Source organism: Telmatherina bonti, assembly GCF_933228915.1.
Source record: "Telmatherina bonti genome assembly, chromosome: 15".
Taxonomy (NCBI): Eukaryota; Metazoa; Chordata; class Actinopteri; order Atheriniformes; family Telmatherinidae; genus Telmatherina; species Telmatherina bonti.
Genome location: NC_136613.1, coordinates 20,970,461 through 20,994,718, shown reverse-complemented (window position 1 = coordinate 20,994,718; position 24,258 = coordinate 20,970,461). Strand labels below are relative to the sequence as shown.

The following is a 24,258-nucleotide window of genomic DNA, read 5'->3' as shown; positions in this document are numbered from 1 at the left end:
TTTTTTGTTTGGCAGTCACGGGAAATGACACTTTAGACGAGTCGCGACTGTGCAAAATGTGCAAAGCAAAAGAATAAACATGCAGAGGACAGAACAAAACAACACACTCCTCTTTTTTTAAAAAACTGCTCTAATCATTGCTTTTCTTCTTCGTCAATTAAAAAAAAAGAATGAACACTGATGTCCAATTCAGACAGCTTATATAGGCCTACATATGTACATATAAACTGCTTTAATATGTATTCGTAGCTATATATGTGGCCTATACGTGTGTGTAGCTGCATTATAAGCTCATTGTGTCGCTAATTTGAATTCAGTGTGGAGAAAATGCTCCCAGCTGTCAGTGTGAGGCGTGGCGTGGAACAGTCCCTGCTTCTCCTCCATGTGCGGCCTTTCCAGCGACTGACAGCAGATGGCGATAAGTCTTTATTCCAAACAGCTTCTCAGTTTACGGACTTTTCCAAACGCTGCCTTCTACGAAAACGATTACTTTTATAAATATTTTTCTTAAACAAACTTAAATTCACGACTCAGTTAAAGGACATATTGCGGTTTTCTTCTGGAAATCTATGTCCAAATTGACACGGTTTGTGAACCACACCAGATGGCGACACTTTTATATTTATGTATAAAGGAATCCATGCTGTGCAAATCGCTCAAATGTTTTCATTTGCAATCCAGACGTTATGAACTCCACAGACAGGCGTGTAAACACACAACTCCAGTTATGAAAAATGCATCAACATTTCTAGTCTAAGAACTCCAAAAGACAGGTTATTGTGATTACACTTGGAAAGGCATGTTTATTCTCAGGTTTTGCAGCTTTACTGTATCAAATATGGATTATGAGACAGGTCTGCGGACTGATTTATGAAAAGGCTTCAAACCTTTGAACATAAAACAAGCCAAGCTGAAATAGATAACTTTCAAGTTTGTGTTTTTAGGATTCTTGTCAGTGCATGATTCTGGCTGGTCTTGGAAAAACTGAGGCAACAAAGTAAATTTATAGCAATATTAAGTATTTTTAGACCTTTCTGTAGCTGAAAAATAACCTATTTAAAACAGTATTTAAGATTTTCTGTGAATTTGCACGTTTTTCCTGTTTATTTTAATCTAACTTAACCAGATGGAAATATGGACATTAGTGTCTAATTTGCTTCTTCTTCTTTTTTTTAATATTAATTTTTTTTCTTGTCAGTTTACATCTGTATTGGTATTGTAATATTTTACATTGATTTTGAATTTCTTTGTTATATTTAGAATATCTTTGTTTTGGCTTGTATATCTAGGAAATGGTTTTACTTATTCTAACAAGAAATAACAGTCAAATGAAAATCTCAGACCAAGGTCCCTGGGACTCCTTGGACCCTTAGATCTCGTCACATCCCTGAAACTGAAGAAATACAACTCTTACCTTTAGGAGGAGAGGACAGAGCACAGAGTGATATAAAGTTCAAGAAGATTAATGTTGAATACACCAAATCTCGTCATGACAGAAAAGTTCAGAACAATAAGTTTCAGTGATTCTGCTGTAATTCCACGGTTTCTGGTAAATCATGAGCAAATAGTTAAATTGACACAAACCACTGCTGCAAGACTGCATTAGACCAAATTAAAAACAATAAGCTGGATCAAATCTGTTGCCTCGACATTGATATATAAATCTTGTGTGTGTGTGTTTTTACTCTAAGTGCTCATCTAAGAAGGTTAAGTTTATGTATCCTCCAAACCTTATACTTTCTGCTGTGCTTTATTTATTTTCGTCAACAATATTCATTTTAAGGTGAAGGAAAACGCTGAACAGAAAAGAGAGAAATGCTGTCGTTTCTGCTGGTTATGTAACCCGAAGGCTGATTCACACACTGCACAGAGAAAAGAAAAAGCTTCATCCGTGAACTGGTTTTCATCCCAGTCTTCAGCTCGGTGCGTCAAACAATATAACAGGCAAACTGGCCGAGATGCGCAGGTTTTCCTTTGCAATGAGCATTTGAGGAGCGCAAATCATCAGCAAGCCTCCGACCAGGAGGACACATAAACATGTGACTGGTGTGTGTGTGCTCGCTCAGTCGCCTCTACACCTGCTGGGATTACGGATACACCGCGGACGTCTCTGCTCCTTTTTTTGCGTCGCTGAGCTGCTGAGAGAGGAGGATGGATTCAGCGGATCAAGGAGCTCAGGTAGAGCCGCTGATACAGCTGGGAAGGATGCGAATCTCATGTTTAGTTAGTCATATTTCAGCTCGACTGTCAAGCTTAACGTGGGTAAAGGCTGCAAAAGTGTAAAAGATGTTGATAAATAGGGAACACATCTCCAAGAGCCTGAATCAAAGTGCTGCAGTTCAGGTGATGGAGATGAAGCTGCATCAGCTTATTGAGTATCTTCTGACAGATCATGACACAGTTTCTTAAATCAGCAGGGAAAAAAAATAAAATCATCATTTTATCTTGAAGTATTTTCATTTGATAGTTTAGTTTAGTAAGATTCAAAAACTTTAAAAAGACTTTCGTTTCTGGTTCAGATGCCTTTCCAATGATGTCTAAGGGCTTTGTGCTTTATGGTCTTATATAAAACAATCCCCTTTTGGGACAGATGTTCTGTTGATAAACTAAAACCAGCATGTGATGTCATTCATTATACAAATGTGTTGTGCCATATGCTACTTTAGTACAGAAAAAACAGTCATATCCTCGCTAAATTAAAACCACTGCAAAAGTTTTTGTTTTCCTTTTCATTTTTTAAAAGTTTCATCCATTTTTTTATGATGAGTTCCAGAAGTCTCCCAGGGAATGTTTTCAATAAGACGACAACCAGCTCTCATTGATATCTGTAGATCATAATGGATGAGATTTATTGTTGTCCACTGACTATATCTGAACAGATTTTTCCATTTAATGGCAGACTGAGGACATATTCTCTCTGAAGCTACTTTCATAGCTTTAGCTCTGCGAAATGTCGGGTCATCATCCCGACCCTCACAGTACACAAACGTTTAAAATATCTCAGTAATCTGATTGTTAGCAAACAACAAGCGACTGTCAATAAGTCTAATCTTTTTTCATGATTTGTTTAGAAACTTTCTGTATTAAGCATCGACATGACTCCAACTATCTGACTGACTCAAGCAAAAGTGTGTTTTCTTTCAGATTAACTCTTCACGTTCATCATCAGTTGGGCGAAGGAGTCTGGTGAGTTATTCATTGCTTCTTGAGTCTGTTACAACCATTAGAATAAATAAAACTACACAAAAGTTAGTTTGATGTACAGCAAGTTTCTATCTATCTATCTATCTATCTATCTATCTATCTATCTATCTATCTATCTATCTATCTATCTATCTATCTATCTATCTATCTATCGATCGATCGATCGATCGATCTATCTATCTTTCTATCTATCGATCTATCGATCTATCTATCTATCTATCTATCTATACCGATATAGATATAGGTGGATTGAAAAGATACCGTCTAAACCAAGCCTTATTCCTGGTAAAATCCTGCTGGCCACTAGCAAAATAATCTGTAATCTCATGATCAGAGAGCCATGGTTCTGATGACGAATGCTCAATCACAGATTCCAGTTGTTTGACACAACAGACGGCATCAGCCCTTATATCAGATATGGTGTGAGGTTTGCTCAGAGCTAAGATTTTAGACATTGTCACATTCTGTCTAAGCTGACTTGAGAGCAGAAGACGCAGCAAGGAGGCTCATGCATTCTGAGACCTTGGACGTTCCTTGGTGCTTTAGTGAGAAGGTAGGATAAGGCTTCATTTGGAGTTGTATACATGCTGGATTTACTGTGTGGGAATTGGTTTATGGGTGTGAAGCACATCTCTGGTGGAGTACTTATTTGCGTTTCTACAACAGTGAGCAAAGTATAGTGTGTAACGTCACACATAGCAGAATTCGGTAGCTCTTTATAAGACACCACTGCCAAAACTAAGACATGTTTATCAGCATTTTGATGGTTGGGGACATCAAAATGCTAGACATGTAGGTTGACATGTAGGTTGCCTAATGATGGCTGAAACCTCTTTAAAAAACCTACTTTTGTAGGTTTTGTCGGCTGGTATTAATGTGTCCTCTTCCCGGATGTTGAATTCATAAGTAAAAACATTTAAGGATTACGGTGCATTTTATGCCACACAAAAGCCTGTGATGCCGCTGATGGTTCCAAATTGCCACAGCCATCTGCAGGGATCAGATCCAAGTGTGTGCTACATCCTGTGATACCACTTTAGCTTTGTGGTTTGCCGATCCTTGGATGTTATTTTGCTGGGTAGCAGTGTGTGAGACATATGAAATGTTTTTGCTGGATAGTTTCACATGTTCCATGTTCAGTTAAATCCTATTTGAACCCAGACTTAGAAATGGTATGAAAGTCTGCGCATGTTAAAGTTCATGTATGTCCCTGCCCAGTAAGCCCTTTTTAATTCCACAGCACTGCTTTGTGTCTGCACGCACATTTCTACGGTTTGCTCCAGATAATCACGATTGTCGTTTTGAGTTTCTTTGTAGAGAACTTAACTGGAAAGAAACTTCTTTCTACTGAAAGCAGAGTTTTCCAGTCATGATGAATCCCCTGGCCATTAATAGCGGAGCAATCATCATTCCCATTTAAGTGTAGTACACATTTAAAATGGGACAGTGTGGATGATATTTAACTGTCAGCTACTGGCAGTCTAAGCAGTGATGTTTATCCATTTCCTGTAGTCAGATTATCAACATCAGCCTGCTGCCCTGGCCAGCTCATGTGGTGCAGCAGCTGTGACCATCATTTCACTTCATTATCATAATGCTTTGATGGTCAACTGGTGGTCAAGATGGCTCATGCAAAAGCTAGCTTTCAGGATAAAATAACCCCGTGTACGAGTGCTTTCACTCTGCGATTTGGCTGCAGAGATCTCTCCAGAAGTAAATGTATGCTTACATGCTTTATTCACACAGGTGTTACTGCGTTTGTTTGTTTGTTTATTTGAAGCAAATCACATCATCAAATGATTTTCAATTTTGGTCCAAATCACTACAATAAGCACCTCATGTGGAGCTCAGAAGAAGGAATCATTCACACAGACTCCTGTAAAGCTGCAGATTGTTGTGTTAACACGTTGGCGCCGGTGCTGCTAAAACAAACAAAATGTTAATTATTGAACTTGAGGCGCTTGTACATTTTTGTTACCTTTGGATATGCAAGACTGGTTGATTCCAGTACTTGTTCTAAACATGTCCTGTCTGCGGGGCAGACGTAAAGATTGTGAGGTTATTTTTTTCTTTTTAGCGTGCACTGTGTCTTGCTTTACTCATTTAAAAATTTGATTCAGATGTAATGTTCAGAATAAGTATATCTTTATTGCCATTGTATGAAAACAATGACATAAATCTTTTTTGATAACAGTAACAAGCCTCAGCATTGCATCCCCCTCCTAAAAATAACCAAAAAAAAACAAAACAAGAAAAAATCAAGAAAGAAACAACAAATATGTGTATGCTTGCATATTGTGTGCAAATCTGCAAAGAAAACTGTGTTGCACAAACTGACTGGAGGCAATGTGACTGATTACCTCTGCTTTCACCCCTTCATGTTCACACCGGCTGAGTGTTTCTCTCATCAGCCTGACTGTGTGAGGCCGCTCTGTGTAACTGTGAATGTGCATTCTGAGATGTGAAACACTGATGTGTTCATGTTTAGCCTGTTTGAAAGGATCCAAACCAATCATGAATCTTTATGAAAAAAGAAAAAAAAAAATCATCATTACTTTTGATAAAAGAGGTAAAAGCACTTAATAAGTTTCGTGTTCAATGCAGATTGGTGCTGATTCTGTAGAAACCCACTCTCCACCTCCTCACTCTCATCTCTTTTCACAAGTGTTACATAAGCAGGCCGGCAGGCATTCACCACAGAAACTGCTGATTTTCTCTGACTTTTGCATCTAATTTACTAGGTTCATGTTCTCTGGATCCATAAGATTCTAATTCACTTTGTCTTGTAGTTTTTTTTTCAAGGACATTTTCTCCTTTATGACTCTTTTTGCTGCTTATTGCATATCCAGCTGCAGACTAGCAAGGGAAAATTAATTTGAGATCTAATAGGATGTATAAAGACTTTCATTTTGAATTTTTATTAAAATATTTTCAAGTTTAATGATATATTACGTGTGGGTCATAGAAAATAAATTAGTCAATAAAATGGCAACAGTAACTGAGAGGCTCCATATTGTTAACCAAAATATGAGAAGCCTAATCGTTCTCAAAACCTGCTTGCAAGCATCAGTGTATAAGTAAAATACCAAATGAATATCATTAATTGCATCTTTAACAAGTCAGACTGTTATACTGTAACACATTAGATTTAGAAGATGAAATATCACTTAAAGAAAACTTTCATGAGTGTGTCCATAAAGAAATAGTCTGTAACTCACACACATTTACACAGTTAAACTCGTTCCTCTGTTGTGTCATCAGGCAAACTTTTACAGTAGTTTTGCATGTAGCAGGACCAAAACAAAAATAATACCTCGGTAAATGTTAATAAGGATTTTATGATGTATTAATAACAGCCAACTAGGGTAAGATGCCTTTCTCCTAACCTCAAATCCCTGCAAAGACAGTGTTGTGTCATTATAACTTTAAACAGGTTTTTAATAAAACAGACAAACAATCAAATTGTTTTTCTTTTTTCATTCACTGCTAAAACTTTGTACTTTTTCATCTTTACAACTTTAACAACATGCTGTTGCCATTTCAGATGGGGAAGCTGTTAGCTGAAGGCTAAAATATAGCAAGAAAAGATTGAAGCACAAAATTAACTAATAAATGCAAAATCAAATATCTGACACTCGCAATAAGGCAATAAAAGTCTTCGGCCTCATCATTGACATAATGGATATTTTAGCAAAAGGCATCTACAAGAGTTTGATAAAAAATTAAAAGACTATTAGTGACATTTTACAGCCTTGTAAACACCGTTTCAGTCTTTTACAAATGTTTCTGAAAATATCACAAGCTCACATCTTAAACACAATAATACCAATTATTATCTGATAAAACTTTACAAAACCAACCAACAATGAGTGTTTACTGTTTTAGAATCACCATCATTTAAAGCAAATTGTTGCAAAAACTTTAAAAAAAAAAGAAAAAAAAAGGGGACCTTAATTGTGCAAATAAACTGATGTCAGATGTCTTTGACAGAGCATATCACACACTGCAGGGGAGGCATTTTAAACAAAAGCACCAGTAGCTATAGGTACTATATATCGTTCCACTTATTCCAGTTTTCAGTCTGGACTGTCATGAAAGTCTTTCTTACTATAAAGATGTGCAATTAGTTTCCAAGGCAACTGCACTATGCAGCAGAGGATAATGTGTTTGTTCATAATGCCCTGCACTGTGCCGGAACACCAAGTCAACAAACATTTTATTTTATGCAACATTCATGTGCCATTATACCGCTGCAGGGCTTTAATCTCCCATTTGTGTTGATGTAACTGTGTGATTATACCCGAGAATAATGAGTAAAATGTTTATTATATTTTATTTTTGTTTGTGTGTGCGTGCGTGCATATGCATGTCTGACAGAGGAGTGATGATGAGGCTGTGCTGGACAGGGGAGGAACACGCTCACAACAGAGAGCCAACTTCGAGCAAGAAGATTTTGAAGGTATGAAAAAGAATCAAGCAGCGGAACGGCTGCTGCAGCTTAGTCCACCCACTTTGTCCTCACAACTGTTGCTTTCCCCTTGACAGCTTTTTCACTGGGAAAAGATAAGAGCAGAGTAGGAGGCAGAAACTGTGGGGGAGATGAGTTTGCATCAGTAATTTCACAAACAGAAATACATGGATAATCAAAACAAGGATGCAAACAGATGGTTTGAGTAACTTCTGTAAAGGCCAAGAGCTCTGCACCCTCAGACTACAACAAACAGCTCGACATTAGTTTCTGTCCTGTCCAACCCTCTGAATTAACTAAAATAATAGCTTCATCTAAACCATCCACCTGTATCTTAGACCCTCTCCCAACGAGCCTCTTTAAGGACATTTTCCCTTTAATTAATACATCACTACTAAGTCTTATCAATATGTCTTTAGTGACAGGATATGTACCACAATCATTTAAAACTGCTGTAATCAAGCCTTTACTTAAAAAGCAATCTCTGGATCCAGAGGTGATAGCAAATTATAGACCTATATCTAACCTCCCGTTTATGTCCAAAATTCTGGAGAAAATAGTTTCCGCTCAGCTACATGCCCACCTGAGCAGAAATAATTTATGCGAGGAGTTTCAGTCAGGATTTAGAGCTCATCATAGCACTGAGACGGCATTGGTGAAAGTTACCAATGATCTTCTTATGGCCTCAGACAAAGGACTTGTGTCCGTACTTATCTTGCTTGATCTTAGTGCTGCATTTGATACAGTCGATCATAACATTCTGTTACAAAGACTAGAACAGGTGATTGGAATTACAGGTACAGCGTTAAGCTGGTTTAAATCATATTTATCTGATAGACTTCAGTTCGTTCATGTAAATGACAAGTCCTCCTCCCAAACTACAGTAAGTCATGGAGTTCCTCAAGGTTCTGTACTTGGACCAATACTCTTCACGCTATATATGCTCCCTTTAGGCAAAATTATTAGACAGCATGGAATAAACTTTCATTGTTATGCAGATGATACTCAACTATACTTATCCTTTAAACCAGATCAAACAAATCAGCCCAATAGGCTACAAAATTGTCTCATAGACATAAAGACTTGGATGTCTAGAAATTTTCTCCTCTTAAACTCAGATAAGACTGAAGTAATTCTCGTTGGATCTGAAAAACTCAGAGCTAAATTTTCCGGTTTTGTAATGAACCTGGATGGCATTACTTTAGCTTCCAGTGCTACAGTGAGAAACCTTGGAGTAATATTTGACCCTGACCTGTCCTTTGGTCCACATATTGAGCAGGTTACTAAAACAGCCTTCTTTCATTTACGTAATATAGCCAAAATTAGGGACATTCTGTCTCAGAGTGATGCAGAAAAACTGGTTCACGCTTTTGTTACTTCGAGACTAGATTACTGTAACTCTCTATTACTGGGCTGTCCTAAATATGCCCTGAAAACCCTTCAGCTGATCCAGAATTCTGCAGCCAGAGTCCTGACCAGAACCAGCATGAGAGATCATATTTCTCCAGTTTTAGCCTCTCTTCATTGGCTGCCTGTTGAATCTAGAATAGAATTTGAAATCCTTCTCCTTACATATAAAGCCCTCCACAGCCAGGCACCACTATATATCAAAGACCTCATAGTTCCTTATATACCAAGCAGAGTACTTCGTTCGCAGACTGCAGGCTTACTTGTGGTTCCTAGAGTCTCAAAGAGCCGAGCAGGAGGCAGAGCCTTTGGTTATCAGGCCCCTCTCTTATGGAATAAGCTCCCAGTTAGTGTTAGGGAAGCAGACACCCTCCCCACCTTTAAGACTAGGCTGAAGACTTATCTTTTTGATAGCTAGGGATGGTTAGCATCCCTTAGTTATGCTGCTATAGGTTTAGACTGCTGAGGGACATTTCCTGATACACTGAGCTTCTTTCTTTTTCTCTTTATCTCTTTCTTTTACCCCCCCCCATAACAGTGTTGCATCATTAACATGTATGTCTCCTGTCTCAGCAGGTCTCCCTGGCCGGGAGTAGCAGTTCCTGTTGTCTGTTGTCTTTCTGTCCTCTTCCCCCCACACAGCAGAGGCAGATGGCTGCCTGTCCTGAGCCGGGTTCTGCCGGAGGTTTCCTTCCTGTTAAAAGGGAGTTTTTTCCTTCCCACTGTCGCCAGTGTGCTTGCTCAGGATGGGAGATTGAGTTGGACTCAACTCAATCTGTTGGTTTCCTTAAATAGGCTGTTATGAACTGGCTTTCATTATGTTTTCCCCTCTGTCTGTAAAGCGTCTTGAGATGGCATTGCCGTGATTTGACGCTATATAAATAAAGTTGAATTGAATTGAATTGGACAGCTTCAAATCTTTTCAGGCAAACTTTAGCCAGTAGTTTAGAAGATAAGTTTGTTTCCTCTTACAGAAAATTTAACAGTTTAGTCATGCACAAATGACGCTCATTATAGAAGAAGCTTAGAGAGGAAGTCTGTCAAGTCTGTCTTGTGTGTTATATTTAGTGTGTGTGCTTTGGCTGTAGATTAAAACTAATCAACTGAAATTTACAATAAATAGAAACAAAAACTCTTTGACCTGAAAAGGCTTCAAGTTAACATAGTTTCATGAGTTTCAATAGGATTCCAAAACTAAACAAAATGTATTAAAGATACATAAAAATTCAGTCAAATAGTCTCACTCTGTGTTGTAGCTATGTCAATTTAAAAAAAAATACAGCAATATAACATGTATGCAGAATTTATATCATTTTGCAGGGCTATTAAGCTTGGCCCCACATAGGGCCACAGTCCTGCAGGTTTTCACTTTTACCCTGCTCCAACACACCAGACTCAAATTTTGATCTATTTAAGATCCATTACTTTGTGTCAGTTATGTTGGAGCAGGTATACATTGAAAACCTGTAGCGCTGCAGCCCCCTGTGGGTTAAATAATCCTGCTCCACTTTAATTTTGGACTTTCCTGCATGCCAAACATCATATTAATTAAAATAACTATTTTTCGGTACAGCAGTTATGTGAGCTATACCTGAGTTATTATGTCATGCAGCAGCAAACAGAGTTACTAGATAACTTTTAAGCTCAAGGAACCCACTAAATTACTAAATGGAGTTGTTATACCGAGCTCTGTATGTGGGAACACTGAAAATAACAAAGGACTGTAAATTAAGGCTTGGGCTAAGAATACACTTCCTGTTTCACCTCATGTTTGCATAGGAAACTGGCTCAATCATGAGTGTAATTGTTCATATGCTTGCTCATGTGCTTGTAGATGGATTCCTCTGGGGAGTGCATTAGACAACTCAAATCGGATAGAGTTGCCAAATTCATAGTGTATGCAAAATGTTAGTTGGTAAAATTGCTGACAAAATTCAGGTGTCTGATGACTGGCAGTTCAAAAAAACCTCATCAGCACCATCACCCCTCTGTCTTTCCATCTTCTTCCTCCGCGCACAGACGTAACAATCCCTGGAGTTTCTTCCACTTACTTCTCATGTCTCCACAACAACTTCTTAAATAGCACTAAACCCCTTCCTGCTATTGTACTAAACATGCTTGTGGCTGTAGAGGAGCAACATTACATAAAGATCCGGGTCATTTTGGACAAACTCAATAAAACTAACCAAAAGAACTTGTTTTGGAAGCCTTCCATCATTTTTACTGCTATGGACTAAGTAACATTAGATCGTGTCAAATTGGTCCCTGCACCGTCCCTACCGGCTACTCGCATATTGCAGCTGGTAATGCAGTATTAACTTCTCAGGAGATACACAAATAATCCTTCCAACAATGAGAAATATAAGGCAGCCATGATAAACATGCATATACATGATTAAAATCAAATATATTTTCGGCTTAAGTCTGCATTGTCCACTTGTTGTTAATCAGCCTGAAGTTTAAATATGAGGAGGAATTTTGTCATCTACAGTGCAGCATAGCTAAAAGGTTTTAGAGAGTCTGATAAAATCTCTGTAGAGAAATAATGAAGCTGAAAATGAATTCTGAATGTCTGATCAGCACACGGTTCAAAGCAGCATCTGTGACGATGGAATGTGCAACTTACTCATTCATTCATTTTCAGAACAGCTTAGTCAGATTAAGGGTTGCAGGAAGGCTGGAGCCTATCCTAGTAATCATTGGGCGAGAGGCGGGGCAGACCCTGGACAGGTCACCAGTCCATCACAGGGCTCAATTTACTCATATAAGAAGGAAACCATGAGTGAATCATATGGAGAGATTTTTGGAGAAGGCTTAATTTAGCAACACAACGACCATTGATTAAAACTGGTTGCTTAACTGGCTGCAGTCCTGACATGTCAGCTATACTTGCAATACCTGAAATAGAAAATGTGTCAGGCCCTGAAATATTGAGCAGCTCCCATTCTATATTAAGTAAGACTGGGACAGCAGATAGATTCGTCTGTTACCAAATGTTGTCAGAAGATTTTGAGACATGCTCCTGATATAAAACTCAAATAAGTTATTTAAGAAAAAAATATTCCTTTTCATTCTAAATTAGACTGGCATTGATATATATAAAATAATAATAATCTAAAAATAATATAAAAATTACTACTCTAAAAATATGGACTCAATGTGTATATTGAACATAAAATGAACACTTGGCTGGAGCTGGAAGAGTTCATGATGTTCTGGGTCAAAATATCTCATTTAAATTTTGAGGTAAAGTTTTTTTTCTTTAATTTGCCACTAGATGTAAATCTAGCAGCCACTAATGAATATATTCTCACAAAAACCTGTGGCGTGGAATGTGACTGAATTAAAGCAGGAGAGGAATCACATTATAAAACAGAATTGGAATAATACATTAGATAAAAGTAAAAACTCCTGATATGTTATAGAATAACAATAAAACAACACATAGAGACAATGCTCAACTATCACCAACCAAATAATGATCATATGTCCAGTGTTTGAAAACATGTGCAAACACACAGAAACACACTGACGTATCTGCACACACTTAGGCACACACACAGAGAAAACTGTGTTGGTAATGTTGGTCTACTTTCACCCTCTCTGGGATTCCTCACCAGGTCACAGGACTCTCTACATTGGGGTCCATGTCCCACTGGGCAGCACCAGGCATCGAAGCCATCGGAGGCACCATCACCATGGAAGCAAACACTGGAGGAGAAGCAGAGAGCGGAACCTTCCCTTGGTGGAGGGTAGAGAGTCTCCACTTTATGGTACGAGCCACAACATGGATTTTATTCATGAAGAAATAAAAAAATAAAAACACTAAATTGCAAAAAAACTAAATTGCAATATTTTGTGATCAGTTTAGTTCTTGAAGCTCAGAACAAATCTTGGTGTTTCCAGACACTCCCTCTCAGAGGGTGCAGTTCTTGCTGGGGGCAGAAGATGATGACGAGGAGCATATTCCTCATGACCTCTTCACGGAGATGGATGAGATCTGCCTGAAGGACGGAGAGGATTCTGAGTGGAGAGAAAGTGCCAGGTATACTGTAGACCAGTGTTTTTCAACCACTGTGCCGTGGCACACTAGTGTGCCGTGAGAGATTATCAGGTGTGCCCTGAGAAATTAGCCAATTTCTCAGGGCACTAGAAGGAATAGAAGGAATAGAAATTCCTTCTATTTGGTCTAAAAAGCAGCTCTGTGTTCATCTGAACAGGCCTCAGTCAGAGATAATAAAATTCCTTCTTCTTGTGTTCATCTGATTTCTATTCAAGAGGCTTTGACGAGATGGACTTTATATTAATTATATGGACTTTAAAAAACAAAAACAAAAACAAAACATTTTGGTTTGTGGCGTGCTTTGGGATTTTTCAGTGAAAAAAAGTGTGCCTTGGCTCAAAAAAGTTTGAAAAACACTGCTGTAGACTGTCACCTTACCAGACTGCATCTCCACACAGTCATGATGTTATCCCTGGCAGCTCAGACTGAGAAGAGTAACCATCTCTATGATCCAAGTTGCTGCGATAACAAATACAGATGTTTACATGATGCTTTCGTTTCCGTTACATGAAGTAATTACAATTTATTGTCACAGTATATCTTTAATTTTCAGCATTTCAGATTACGTTGCAAAATGCTGGTGTTCCATCAACACGGTGAATAAGACATATTTTATTTACAGTGATAAACTGATGAAAGGCAATAAGGAAGGAGAGTAAATGAGTGAAACTGAGAGAGAACAGGAAACATGAGAGCTACTGTACATGTGAAGGCCTCAGAATAATGAGTGTTGTTACTGCAGCTAGAACAGATGGTCAGCCTGTTTGCCATCTGCTGGGCTCTCCTGATGGAAACTAAAACTCTTCTTACAGGTGGCTGAAGTTTGAGGAGGATGTGGAGGACGGAGGCGAGCGATGGAGTAAACCCTACGTGGCCACACTGTCCCTGCACAGTCTGTTTGAACTGCGCAGCTGCATTATCAACAGCACCGTGCTGCTGGATATGAGGGCTAATAGTATTGAGGAGATTGCAGGTAACTGCAGCAAGTAACAGCTGTTGTAACCTTCAGACTTTAGAGAGGAGAAACTTGACAGTTTAAAGTTTACTTTGAAGCAGACTTTTACTGACCCTACCACCTTACCAAAAGGAAGCCAAATGCTACTTTAGGATGACATTTTTAGTTATGAACTGATGTTTTATTTGTAACATACATAAATGGGATCACTCATCAGACGTGGACAAAAATCCTATTAAGAACCTGAAAACTTGAAACTAATAACTTTCTTTTTTTTTTTTTTTTTTTTTTTTTAACTTAGACATGGTTTTAGACCACCAAGAATTATACTCACCACTAGGAGATGAGCTGAGGCGGAAAGTGCGTGAAACCCTGCTAAAGCAGCACCATCACCAGAACCACAAGAAGTTGGCTAACCGTCTGCCGATTGTACGCTCCTTCGCTGACATGGGCCGGCGGACGTCAGACCATCACCTGGACAAGAATGGTGAGGAATCATGAAAATGGAAACGATCAAAATTTGGCTCAGGTCTCTGTGTTTTGCACAGATCACAAGTTGAAAGGTTGAGAACCATCATCATCATCATCAATAATTAAGCATAACACAATAATAATAAAAGCAGTTACAAGAAAAACATTCTTATTTACAGAATAATTATTTTGTTTGACGTAAGTGGAATCAGGAAGGATTGAATTTCTTTGGTTTGGCATTTCCACGTTGCATTTTCTAGCCACTTTAAAGTATTTTCCACTTATATTCTGTGTATCAAGCTCTTGTGAGGAGTAATAATTCAGTTACATGGTGTAATAAATACTATTCCTTTTTCTTTTTTATGCAGTAAAAGAAGTAAATTCTCTTCTTTGATCTCAAAAGGCCCAAAAGTGTTTTACTTTTTAGTCTTTGTTTCTTTATTTTGTATTCTGATCCAAGTTTAAAAAAAATATTTCCATTTAATTGCATTAGTGTTTTATTCTGCGTTTTAAGGTATTTTTTTAAAATCCTTTTTTATGTTTGCAGGTCAGATGTCCGCCTCCGCATCTCAGTTAATGTGTCCAGATGGAAAAGCTGAAATCAGTAGAGAGAGCAGTAATGTGGACTTCAGCAAGGTATGGCTCTCTTTTGGAGCAAGTATAACTCTTATATAACTATGATATATTTTTTTGTGTGCAATACCAAAAAGTGATGATCTACATGTTGCTCTTCCATTTGACTGGATTTTAGGGACATTTCAGTCATGTATAACCATCTCATCTAATGCACGAGTTAAAGAGCTGTTGTTTAATTGAATTGTTGTAAAAGTCCTACATATGTTACTTTAGTGAAGCACGCATTGCAGGGATTGTAATACATTTTTAAGCAATTAAATCTAAATCATTAGGATTTACGCTGCCCATTTGGGCAAATACAAGATTTTTCTGTTTGAGTGATGCACAAGATCAAGTTTAAAGGTGCCAACAAGGCCAACAAGAGTGGGAGTGGCAAGAGATAGATCATAAAAAAGATAAAAATTAAATCAAAAAATGCCCTCAAACCAATAATGGAAGCAATGAATTTAAGCTCAAAAGTAGAACGATAAATGACAGAAGTGCAGATGTTACATGCAAACATGAACCATGACACAAACTTCTGATAAGGCTTTCTAGCAGTATAACCTGTTTGCAATATATATATATATATATTTTTATCTCCGATTATGAGACAACTTAGGAATCTGTGGTCAAACATCCCCCAGCACCCTCGTCATTTTTGTTTTTCAGTCAGAAGTGAAATAAGAATACATGCTCTTGTTGATAAATGTTTATTTGGTCCCTTAAAGGTGGAGTATGTAAGATTTTCAATATTTTCAAAATAAATTAACTAATAAAATAACTACAATCATAATTAGAAAGTTTTTTGAACATGTAGGTTCCAGTCTGTTCATATTTGATGCTTTATTAAATTACGAGTTTAATTATGTTAAACATGCTCCAAAAGCCAGTGTGTAGAGTTGGATGTTTAAACAGTATGTGACGATGTTCATGTTCTAACAATCCCAACGTGTCCATATACTTTGTTTTATTTTGTTTGCTTGTTTTTCTTTTTGTTCAAGAGCCTATAAGTTAAACATGTATTAACATTACAGCTGATCATTTTCATATTATATGTTTATTTAAAAAAATAATTACATGAAAATGTTAAAACCTTAGATTGAAATTGTTACAGTCTCATATTAAATCAACCAAGAAACCAATTGAAGTGATACGTATGATAGGCATATATTAACATAGCATTGTGCTAATACGGTTAAAGTAAAACTATTAATTTTACCTGAACTGTATTAGCACAATGCCATGTTTATAACAACTGTTTCACTGAAGTATGAGAACCTTCATATCTACTTTTCCAATTTTTTCATCAATGTTTATTTATTGTTGAGTAAAGCTATGTGCTTAAGCTACAGAAGTGTTTAGTTTGAACTATATTTAGAGGTGTGTATTGCTATTAAAAGGCTAAATGCATAATTATAAACTAAGTTTCAAGGTTTAACTTAATGTCTTAACTTCCTTCTTTAAAATGCCTCGCCTCCTTTGATCCTTGGTTGTCTGAATGCAGGAAACAAGATCTGGCAATGATATCTACAAAACAAGGGAAATAAAGATACAACTAAAGTGTTGAGAATGGGAAAACAGGTGTGCTTATAGTCAAAAGAAAGTGTGGACAGAGACAGTAGAACAGACTCTTGGTGGGTAATAAAGGCCAAGATAATTTAGAAAACCATGAGCAAAACCAAAATCCACAACTTTACATAAACTTAAGCAATAACCGAGATAACAGATCCTGACAGTCAACTCATCACTGTTTGCTTGAAGTGTGTCAAATCAGCCACTAGGAAGGTGTCCTACAAATATTTACATGGACATAGCCATGTTAAAACAGCAGCAAACGCTGACCAAATAGCAGAACACAGGAATAAAAGACCTGAGTAAATGTTGATGTTGATAAGTAAAGAGGAAAAATATGAGGAAGAAATTTGTAATTTTGCAAACATTTCTTCTCATAAAGCGTAAAGAAAAGTAATCAAGCTCAGTAAATCCTTGTTTAATAATAGATTGGAAACATAGCACCACATATTGTGCAAATTAATCTACATTTATGTAACTGTGCTCTATATGAGAAAAAGTATGTCCTATCTGACAAATATGAGCAAACTATTATGCAAGCGAGTTTAGATGAATGAACAAGAGTTCTCTTTAAACAGAAAGGCCATCAAGTGAGGGATTAGGATTATAACCATGTTAAGTATTTAAAAAAAAAAAATTCAATCAAAGCTGACAATGAGCATCCATACAGAAAGAAAAAGAGAACAAATCCTTTTTGAAGCTTTTTGTATAATATGCATGAGCTTGAACCTTTGTTCTGATCATATGTAGAGTTCTTGTTTTGTTTTTTTCCTGTTCACTGAAAAATAAATAAATAGATAAATAAATAAATAAATAAATGTGACAGTAATAAAATTTTTTTTGAAGCAACTCTCAACCTTTCAAGCGCTAGACAAAAAAAAAAAAAAAAAAAAAAAAAATACGGCTTACTAAACAACTCTCCAAAAAACATTTCTCATTTTCATATGGCTAAAAACAAAAATCTGATCCTTTGTTCTTGCAAAATTATCTCCATAATGTCATTCCATTTTATCAAAGTAGGAGCAGACAGAAAGCGGGAAGAGGATTTGCTGGGAGAGCTTTTATGTGCAATTAGGCATCTTATCTGGGAAATGACAGAGAGTTATAAAATATGATGCAACAGATCAAACAATAGAGTTTGACAGTAATATTTCATTCACACATCAGGGACACATTTTACAGAACACACAAAGTCTGCACAGATGGGCTATATTTAGACGAGAAGCAAAAGTTAACGCTAACATTTAGAGATTATTTTGAGGATAAACAGCTGACCTTTTCCCATTCATGCATGCAGCATGAGTGATTTTTTTTACTATTAAAATGATCCTTACAGTTAAAGCTGCTTAGATGTTAAGCTATCTGGACGGGGTGTCAAGACCTTTACGTGACGCTGCACGCTCTGTCCTCTTTCAGATAGACCTTCATTTCATGAAGAAGATTCCACCAGGGGCAGAGGCGTGCAATGTGTTAGTGGGAGAACTGGAATTTTTGAACAAGCCTGTGGTGGCGTTTGTTCGCCTTTCTCCTGCCGTCCTGCTTAACGGGCTGGCTGAAGTCCCAATTGCCACAAGGTTACTGCAGACTGTTAAAACTACATCTGTTCAACTTCTTCTTTTTACTTTGCTGATTCCTGCCAGACGATCATCAACTAAGTGTCATATCTAATTTCATTATGAATTGAAAAAAATGTTTTCTTTTGCCTTCAGGTTTCTGTTTATTCTTTTAGGGCCCTTTGGCAGGGGGGCTCAGTATCATGAGATTGGACGGTCCATTGCAACGCTTATGACTGATGAGGTAAGGATTGACGAAGGAACCTGCGTGTTGTGATGTTATCATCTTGGAGGGTTTCTAAAGTTTTAGAAATGTGGATGTTATGATCTAAATGTCAGCCACATGTCTTGTTCTGATTTTCTGCAGCTCGAATAAATTAGCAATCCAGCAGAACTCAAACTCCGAAAGTGGTGGAACATTTGAAAGTGTGAAACAGCTCAGAGCTTTCATAACTTGCTTTTGGCGATTAGTCAGCCTTCATGTGCTACTTTTTGTCTAGAATTGTTGTTTCCACTCCACATGACCACAATAAATATCCATCACATCCATTTTGTTCATTAGAAAGTAAGCTTTGAATAAGTGGATACAGATGTCAGTCATAAATGTTGTTCTACAATATACTGGTTCAAAGATTGCACTTTTTTTAGCCTTAGTTACATCCATGGGGTGTGTGGATAGCACGATCTTAGCATGAATAAATGTACTTAAATTAAAATAATCACGTACAGGCTTTTATTAAACACCTCAAAACTGTGTTGTTGCACAATATGGCATTCATAACGTGCCTCATTCCTGCACCAAATTCAGCAAGTGTGTTGTTTTATCAATGTACATCCACTCAGATAGAAGCAAACATGGAAACAAACTGCGTGCTCCCAGAGTTAATCTTTGTTTGCTTAGATTAAGCTATTATTTCAGGAAAAAATATCAGTCTAAAATATCATTTATGTGCTTGCAGAAATCATTTATTTGAGTTTAGAACGCCCCTCTGCTGCTCACTTAGGAATGAGGCACAATAATAACACCATAACGCCTGAACATACTGTGCTAAATGTGCACTGCACCAAACTATGAAACAGCCTGACTCATGACTTGACGTAAACCTGGACTGAAGAGAACAGAAAACAACATGCTTGAATCTGAAAGTAAAGCCAGCCTCCCACAGCTTTCTACTTTTCCTTTCATGTCCTACACCTGCTATGCCAGACAAGCAGGGACAAAAGCACGGCAATCTCTAAAGACAGATAATTTGTCATCAGCAGAATTTCAATTCTTCTCATCGAAGGTAAAGATTCTCTTCAGTGAAAGTCTCTGTTCAAATTGCCATCTCGTCCTGAATCTAATCTTTTTTTTTAAAGTCTACATTACACAGGTGACAGAAAACTATAAAGTAAAATTAAGACGAGGACAGGTCCGCTAAGTCTGTTAGCTTTCAGAAAGACTTGTAATCCCACTCTCCTGGTTGATGATCCTGCACATAACTGATTCATCCACTGCAGCCCCAGTAGCCATGAAAACTATTAGTTCTCTATTGGTACCATGTGGTTGGCTAGTCCTTTGATTCAAGCTACATTTTCTTAATATGCAAAACAGGACCAGCTGCAAGTTCTAAAGAAAGCTTTCTTTTCATACTTTTCGGAGTAAAATATATTTACAATTCACCATTTAACGTTTGCTGAATGATTGCTAAACATGACCATACATTCCATCTTAGAAAGCCATTTTGTTTCTTTTCTCTATCCAGGTTTTCCATGATGTCGCTTATAAAGCCAAAGACCGGAATGATCTTATTGCTGGTATAGATGAATTCCTTGATCAAGTGACTGTCTTGCCCCCAGGAGAGTGGGACCCGTCTATACGGATAGAGCCACCAAAAAATGTACCTTCTCAGGTTAGTTGGAAGTTAGTGGGTTTATTTCTCTCAGCTTTTTTATGTTGATTTCTGGTACATCTGAACTTGGAAATCAAACAAATTAACAAAAGTGCTCGACTGGTTAAACAGGAGAAGAGGAAGAAAAACACCATTTTACCAAATGGATTAGTGGAGGGTGAAGAGGAGGAAGAGCATGGTGGACATGGCGGTCCAGAACTGCAGCGTACTGGAAGGTAAAAAAAAAAAAAAAAACGTGAAAAAGGAAGAATATACTGACTGTTTTTAGTTAAAGTACATTCTCATCACATACAAATTTGAGGAATTTATACAATTTTACAAGATGCTAGAATAATTTTAATTCCCTTTCTTGCAGAAAAAATATCAATAAGGATTTGGAGAGCCCAGCCTAGAAGTATACACTTTAATACACTAATGCATTGCGTATTGTAGTATATGAAGACTCACTTGTAGACATTGTGCAGTTCCGCTAAAAATGCCATTTGTCTTTACTGTTAGATGTCATCTTTCATATTTATGTTAGTTTATACACTGCATGGACAAAAGTATAATGTCTGCACCTGTATTTAATTAAGCTAATAGGCACAAGCCTCCTGTTGGATAATTACTGCATGGTGATCATCTTTTAATAGAAGTTTAATAGAAGTTATTTAACCCTGACTAGTGCAATGACTAGCTTCTCATTTCTTAAAAAAAAAACCAAACAAACAAAAAAAAAAAAACATGTGCAAAGACATATTCTGTGATAGTGGAAAAGATGTTGGTCTGTTTAAGGGTCAAATCATCAGGATAGATCAAGAAGAGAAGACATCTAGAGAGAGCAGAAACTACCATAAATGGGTAAACAACTGTCCAAAGCACTGATAAAAACTGGTAAGATAGTGGGGAACCAGTGCCTTCAGGCTGTACTCTGCAATCACTTAAACATTTGGTGACCCCCAGCCCCCCCCCCCCCCCCCAAAAAAAGGAAAAAATCCCAAAACGATAGGACTTGTGGCTATGTTTAACAATTCTAGTGAGATCATCTCATGCTCAATGCGAAGGGAACTAGAGGGATTGGAACTGAATAGCTTTGTAGTCGGAAGAATGCCACTAAACAGAGAATTTGCAACAAGGTGCACTACCTGAATACACTGAATGACCAGGTTACTCCATCAGTGGATTTTATCTACAGACATGTTCCAAAATCATAATGCAGGGATTAATCAGGCCCAAATTAAAAAAGAGTAGTCGAGGCAGCATGGATGAACCCAATAGAGAATCTTTGGGATTTGTTGGAGAGACTTTTTACAGTGGTCGGACTCTCACATCATCAGTAAAAGATCTTGATATTTACTGTATGTGCACTACCAATTTAATCTTTGGACCCACTTTCCCCACACTTTTGACTGGTAGTGTATATGTATATGTATATGTATATGTATATGTATATGTACATGTATATGTATATGTACATGTATATGTATATGTATATGTATATGTATATGTACATGTATATGTATATGTACATGTACATGTATATGTATATGTATATGTATATGTACATGTATATGTATATGTATATGTACATGTATATGTATATGTACATGTACATGTATATGTATATGTATATGTATATGTATATGTATATGTACATGTATATGTATATGTACATGTATATGTATATGTATATGTATATGTACATGTATATGTATATGTATATGTACATGTATATGTATATGTACCTGTACATGTACATGTATATGTATATGTATATGTATATGTATGTATAAATGCATATGTCGGTGTGTTTCTATAAAATGTCTAAATTGAGCCAGCAAACTAAAAAAAAATACAGTCTTTCTGAAAAAATACACATTCTAATGTTGATCGGATATTTCTGGGGATATTTGAGCTGTAGTTGCAGTCATGAAGTGGTTTCCATAGAAACATCCTTTCTCCCAATCTCTATTTGTGGCTAGACTTTTTCATCATAGGGACCCATCACACTAAGCCAAGAGCTGAACATTGGGATGGAGGCAGTAGGGGGGAAATAATTTAGAGAAAAAGAAAAAAAAAAAAAAAGAAATGTAACACATTTTTTATTTATATAAACCTGTTAAAAAGAGAGAAAAGAAAAAAAAAAACCTGAAAGCTGATCTTGGAATTGATAAGTTTACTTATTGTTTTTCACTCTTAGGTGGTTTGGTGGTCTCTTTCTAGACATCAAGCGCAAGGCCCCCCACTATCTGTCTGACTACACTGATGCTATAAGTTTGCAGTGTGTTGCCTCATTCCTATTCCTCTACTGTGCCTGCATGTCCCCTGTCATCACCTTTGGGGGACTTCTTGGCGAAGCAACAGAAGGACGAATAGTAAGCTCTTTCACTTGAATGTCTTTGAGGTTTCCTGCTAATTGTGCTAACTTTTCAAGATTTTTGGCAAAATATTGTCCAAGAATAATCTCTTTGTCTTCTCTCACCCCCCAGAGTGCAATTGAGTCACTGTTTGGAGCCTCGCTGACTGGAATAGCCTATTCCCTGTTTGCTGGGCAGCCACTCACCATTCTAGGAAGCACGGGCCCTGTGCTGGTGTTTGAAAAGATATTGTTCAAATTCTGCAAGTATGCTTTTCTCATGTAATGCCGCATGAATACATGATCATACGAAAAGACAACTGGCTACATAAAATGTATCTATAGATTATATAATCTATAAATAACATTGTTGGATGTTTGTCAGCTTGATGTGTAATGCATATGAGGGGTATTTAATTTAATTTTGATGATGACATTTCAAACAGTATATAATCACATTTATTCTCTCTGTTAATCCTCACATAGGGAGTATGGTTTGTCCTATCTGTCCCTGAGAACCTGCATTGGTCTATGGACAGCTTTCCTCTGTATTCTGCTGGTGGCCACAGATGCCAGCTCCCTTGTTTGTTACATCACACGCTTCACAGAGGAAGCGTTTGCCTCACTCATCTGCATCATTTTCATATACGAAGCCTTGGAGAAACTTTTCCACCTTGGAGAACACTACCCATTTAACAAAAACAACAACCTGGACAAACTCACTACATACTCGTATGTGAACACACTCTTACACGATGCACTGAAGTAATATCAGAGTGAAAGCTGATTTTAGTGTAGCTACTGAAATTTCCTGACAGTTGAAGGATTATTTAGTTATCCAGATGTTCATGTGCTGCCACAGATGTTCTTGCGTTGAACCTTCGGACCCTGCAAATGGTACCCTGAAGTACTGGGAACTCAATAACATCACTGCAACTGAAATCTACTGGGAAGCATTAGAAGTGAAGGTATGGCAATAAAATAATAAAACCAATAAAAAGTAGCACAGATATGTTAGTCATATCTGCTATTTATTCAAATAGTACAGACAGACATTTTTGAGCTACTTACAATGCTGGAAAAATGGTTTTCTGTCTTAAAGTGGCATACTTTTCCAGATGGAGGAAGCAGAACAGATGAGATTAAGGGCATTTGGCTGGATTATTATGGATTATATTGGATCAAACTGTACTGCAAATCATTATAAAAGCACATTTTTGTTTTGAGTCACCAAGTTTTTTTAGTCGACATGAAAGCCTATGAACCTTCTTTGTTTATTGCAAATATAAATTGGAATAATTCCACCCTGCTTTTTGCTGCAGGACTGTATTGCAAAGCAAGGCGAGTTTGTGGGCACTGCCTGTGGCCCTCATGGACCCTATGTTCCTGATGTTCTCTTCTGGTGTGTCATTCTCTTCTTCTCCACGGTCTTTATGTCTGCATTTCTCAAGGAATTCAAGTTCAGCAATTACTTTCCCACAAAGGTACTATGACAATCCTTTGTCCTTTTTCACTGCATTGACTTTGTCATTCATCCACGACGGTCGGGAAAAGTTGGTAAAATAATGCAGCAGCACCCTCTAGTGGCTATTTACCAGTATTGCATGGTTTAAAAAAAAGGGTTCACTGTTGCGTTGATATACTGAAACTAAAATTTTCACCAGGTGGTTCCTCTCTTGCAGGTGCGGTCTGTCATCAGTGATTTTGCTGTTTTCATCAC

The 24,258-nt window shown here is 37.3% G+C and overlaps 1 protein-coding gene across 1 annotated transcript in view; it reads left to right on the top strand.

The window, feature by feature from the left end:
- Nucleotides 1–2,151: 2,151 nt before the first annotated feature.
- Nucleotides 2,152–24,258, top strand: part of slc4a10b (solute carrier family 4 member 10b) — a gene marked incomplete at both ends in the record, with an annotated part of 26,098 nt that continues 3,991 nt past the window's right edge. The window contains 18 exons of the mRNA XM_079254707.1: nucleotides 2,152–2,178; nucleotides 3,145–3,186; nucleotides 7,582–7,663; nucleotides 12,700–12,852; nucleotides 12,986–13,124; nucleotides 13,955–14,115; nucleotides 14,399–14,584; nucleotides 15,116–15,204; nucleotides 18,175–18,332; nucleotides 18,468–18,555; nucleotides 20,057–20,203; nucleotides 20,315–20,418; nucleotides 22,383–22,557; nucleotides 22,672–22,805; nucleotides 23,025–23,270; nucleotides 23,401–23,506; nucleotides 23,861–24,022; nucleotides 24,221–24,258. The exon at nucleotides 24,221–24,258 is cut by the window's right edge and continues 76 nt beyond it. Coding sequence (XP_079110833.1) covers nucleotides 2,152–2,178; nucleotides 3,145–3,186; nucleotides 7,582–7,663; nucleotides 12,700–12,852; nucleotides 12,986–13,124; nucleotides 13,955–14,115; nucleotides 14,399–14,584; nucleotides 15,116–15,204; nucleotides 18,175–18,332; nucleotides 18,468–18,555; nucleotides 20,057–20,203; nucleotides 20,315–20,418; nucleotides 22,383–22,557; nucleotides 22,672–22,805; nucleotides 23,025–23,270; nucleotides 23,401–23,506; nucleotides 23,861–24,022; nucleotides 24,221–24,258 — 2,237 coding nt within the window. The remainder of the gene's footprint in view (nucleotides 2,179–3,144; nucleotides 3,187–7,581; nucleotides 7,664–12,699; nucleotides 12,853–12,985; nucleotides 13,125–13,954; nucleotides 14,116–14,398; nucleotides 14,585–15,115; nucleotides 15,205–18,174; nucleotides 18,333–18,467; nucleotides 18,556–20,056; nucleotides 20,204–20,314; nucleotides 20,419–22,382; nucleotides 22,558–22,671; nucleotides 22,806–23,024; nucleotides 23,271–23,400; nucleotides 23,507–23,860; nucleotides 24,023–24,220) is intronic.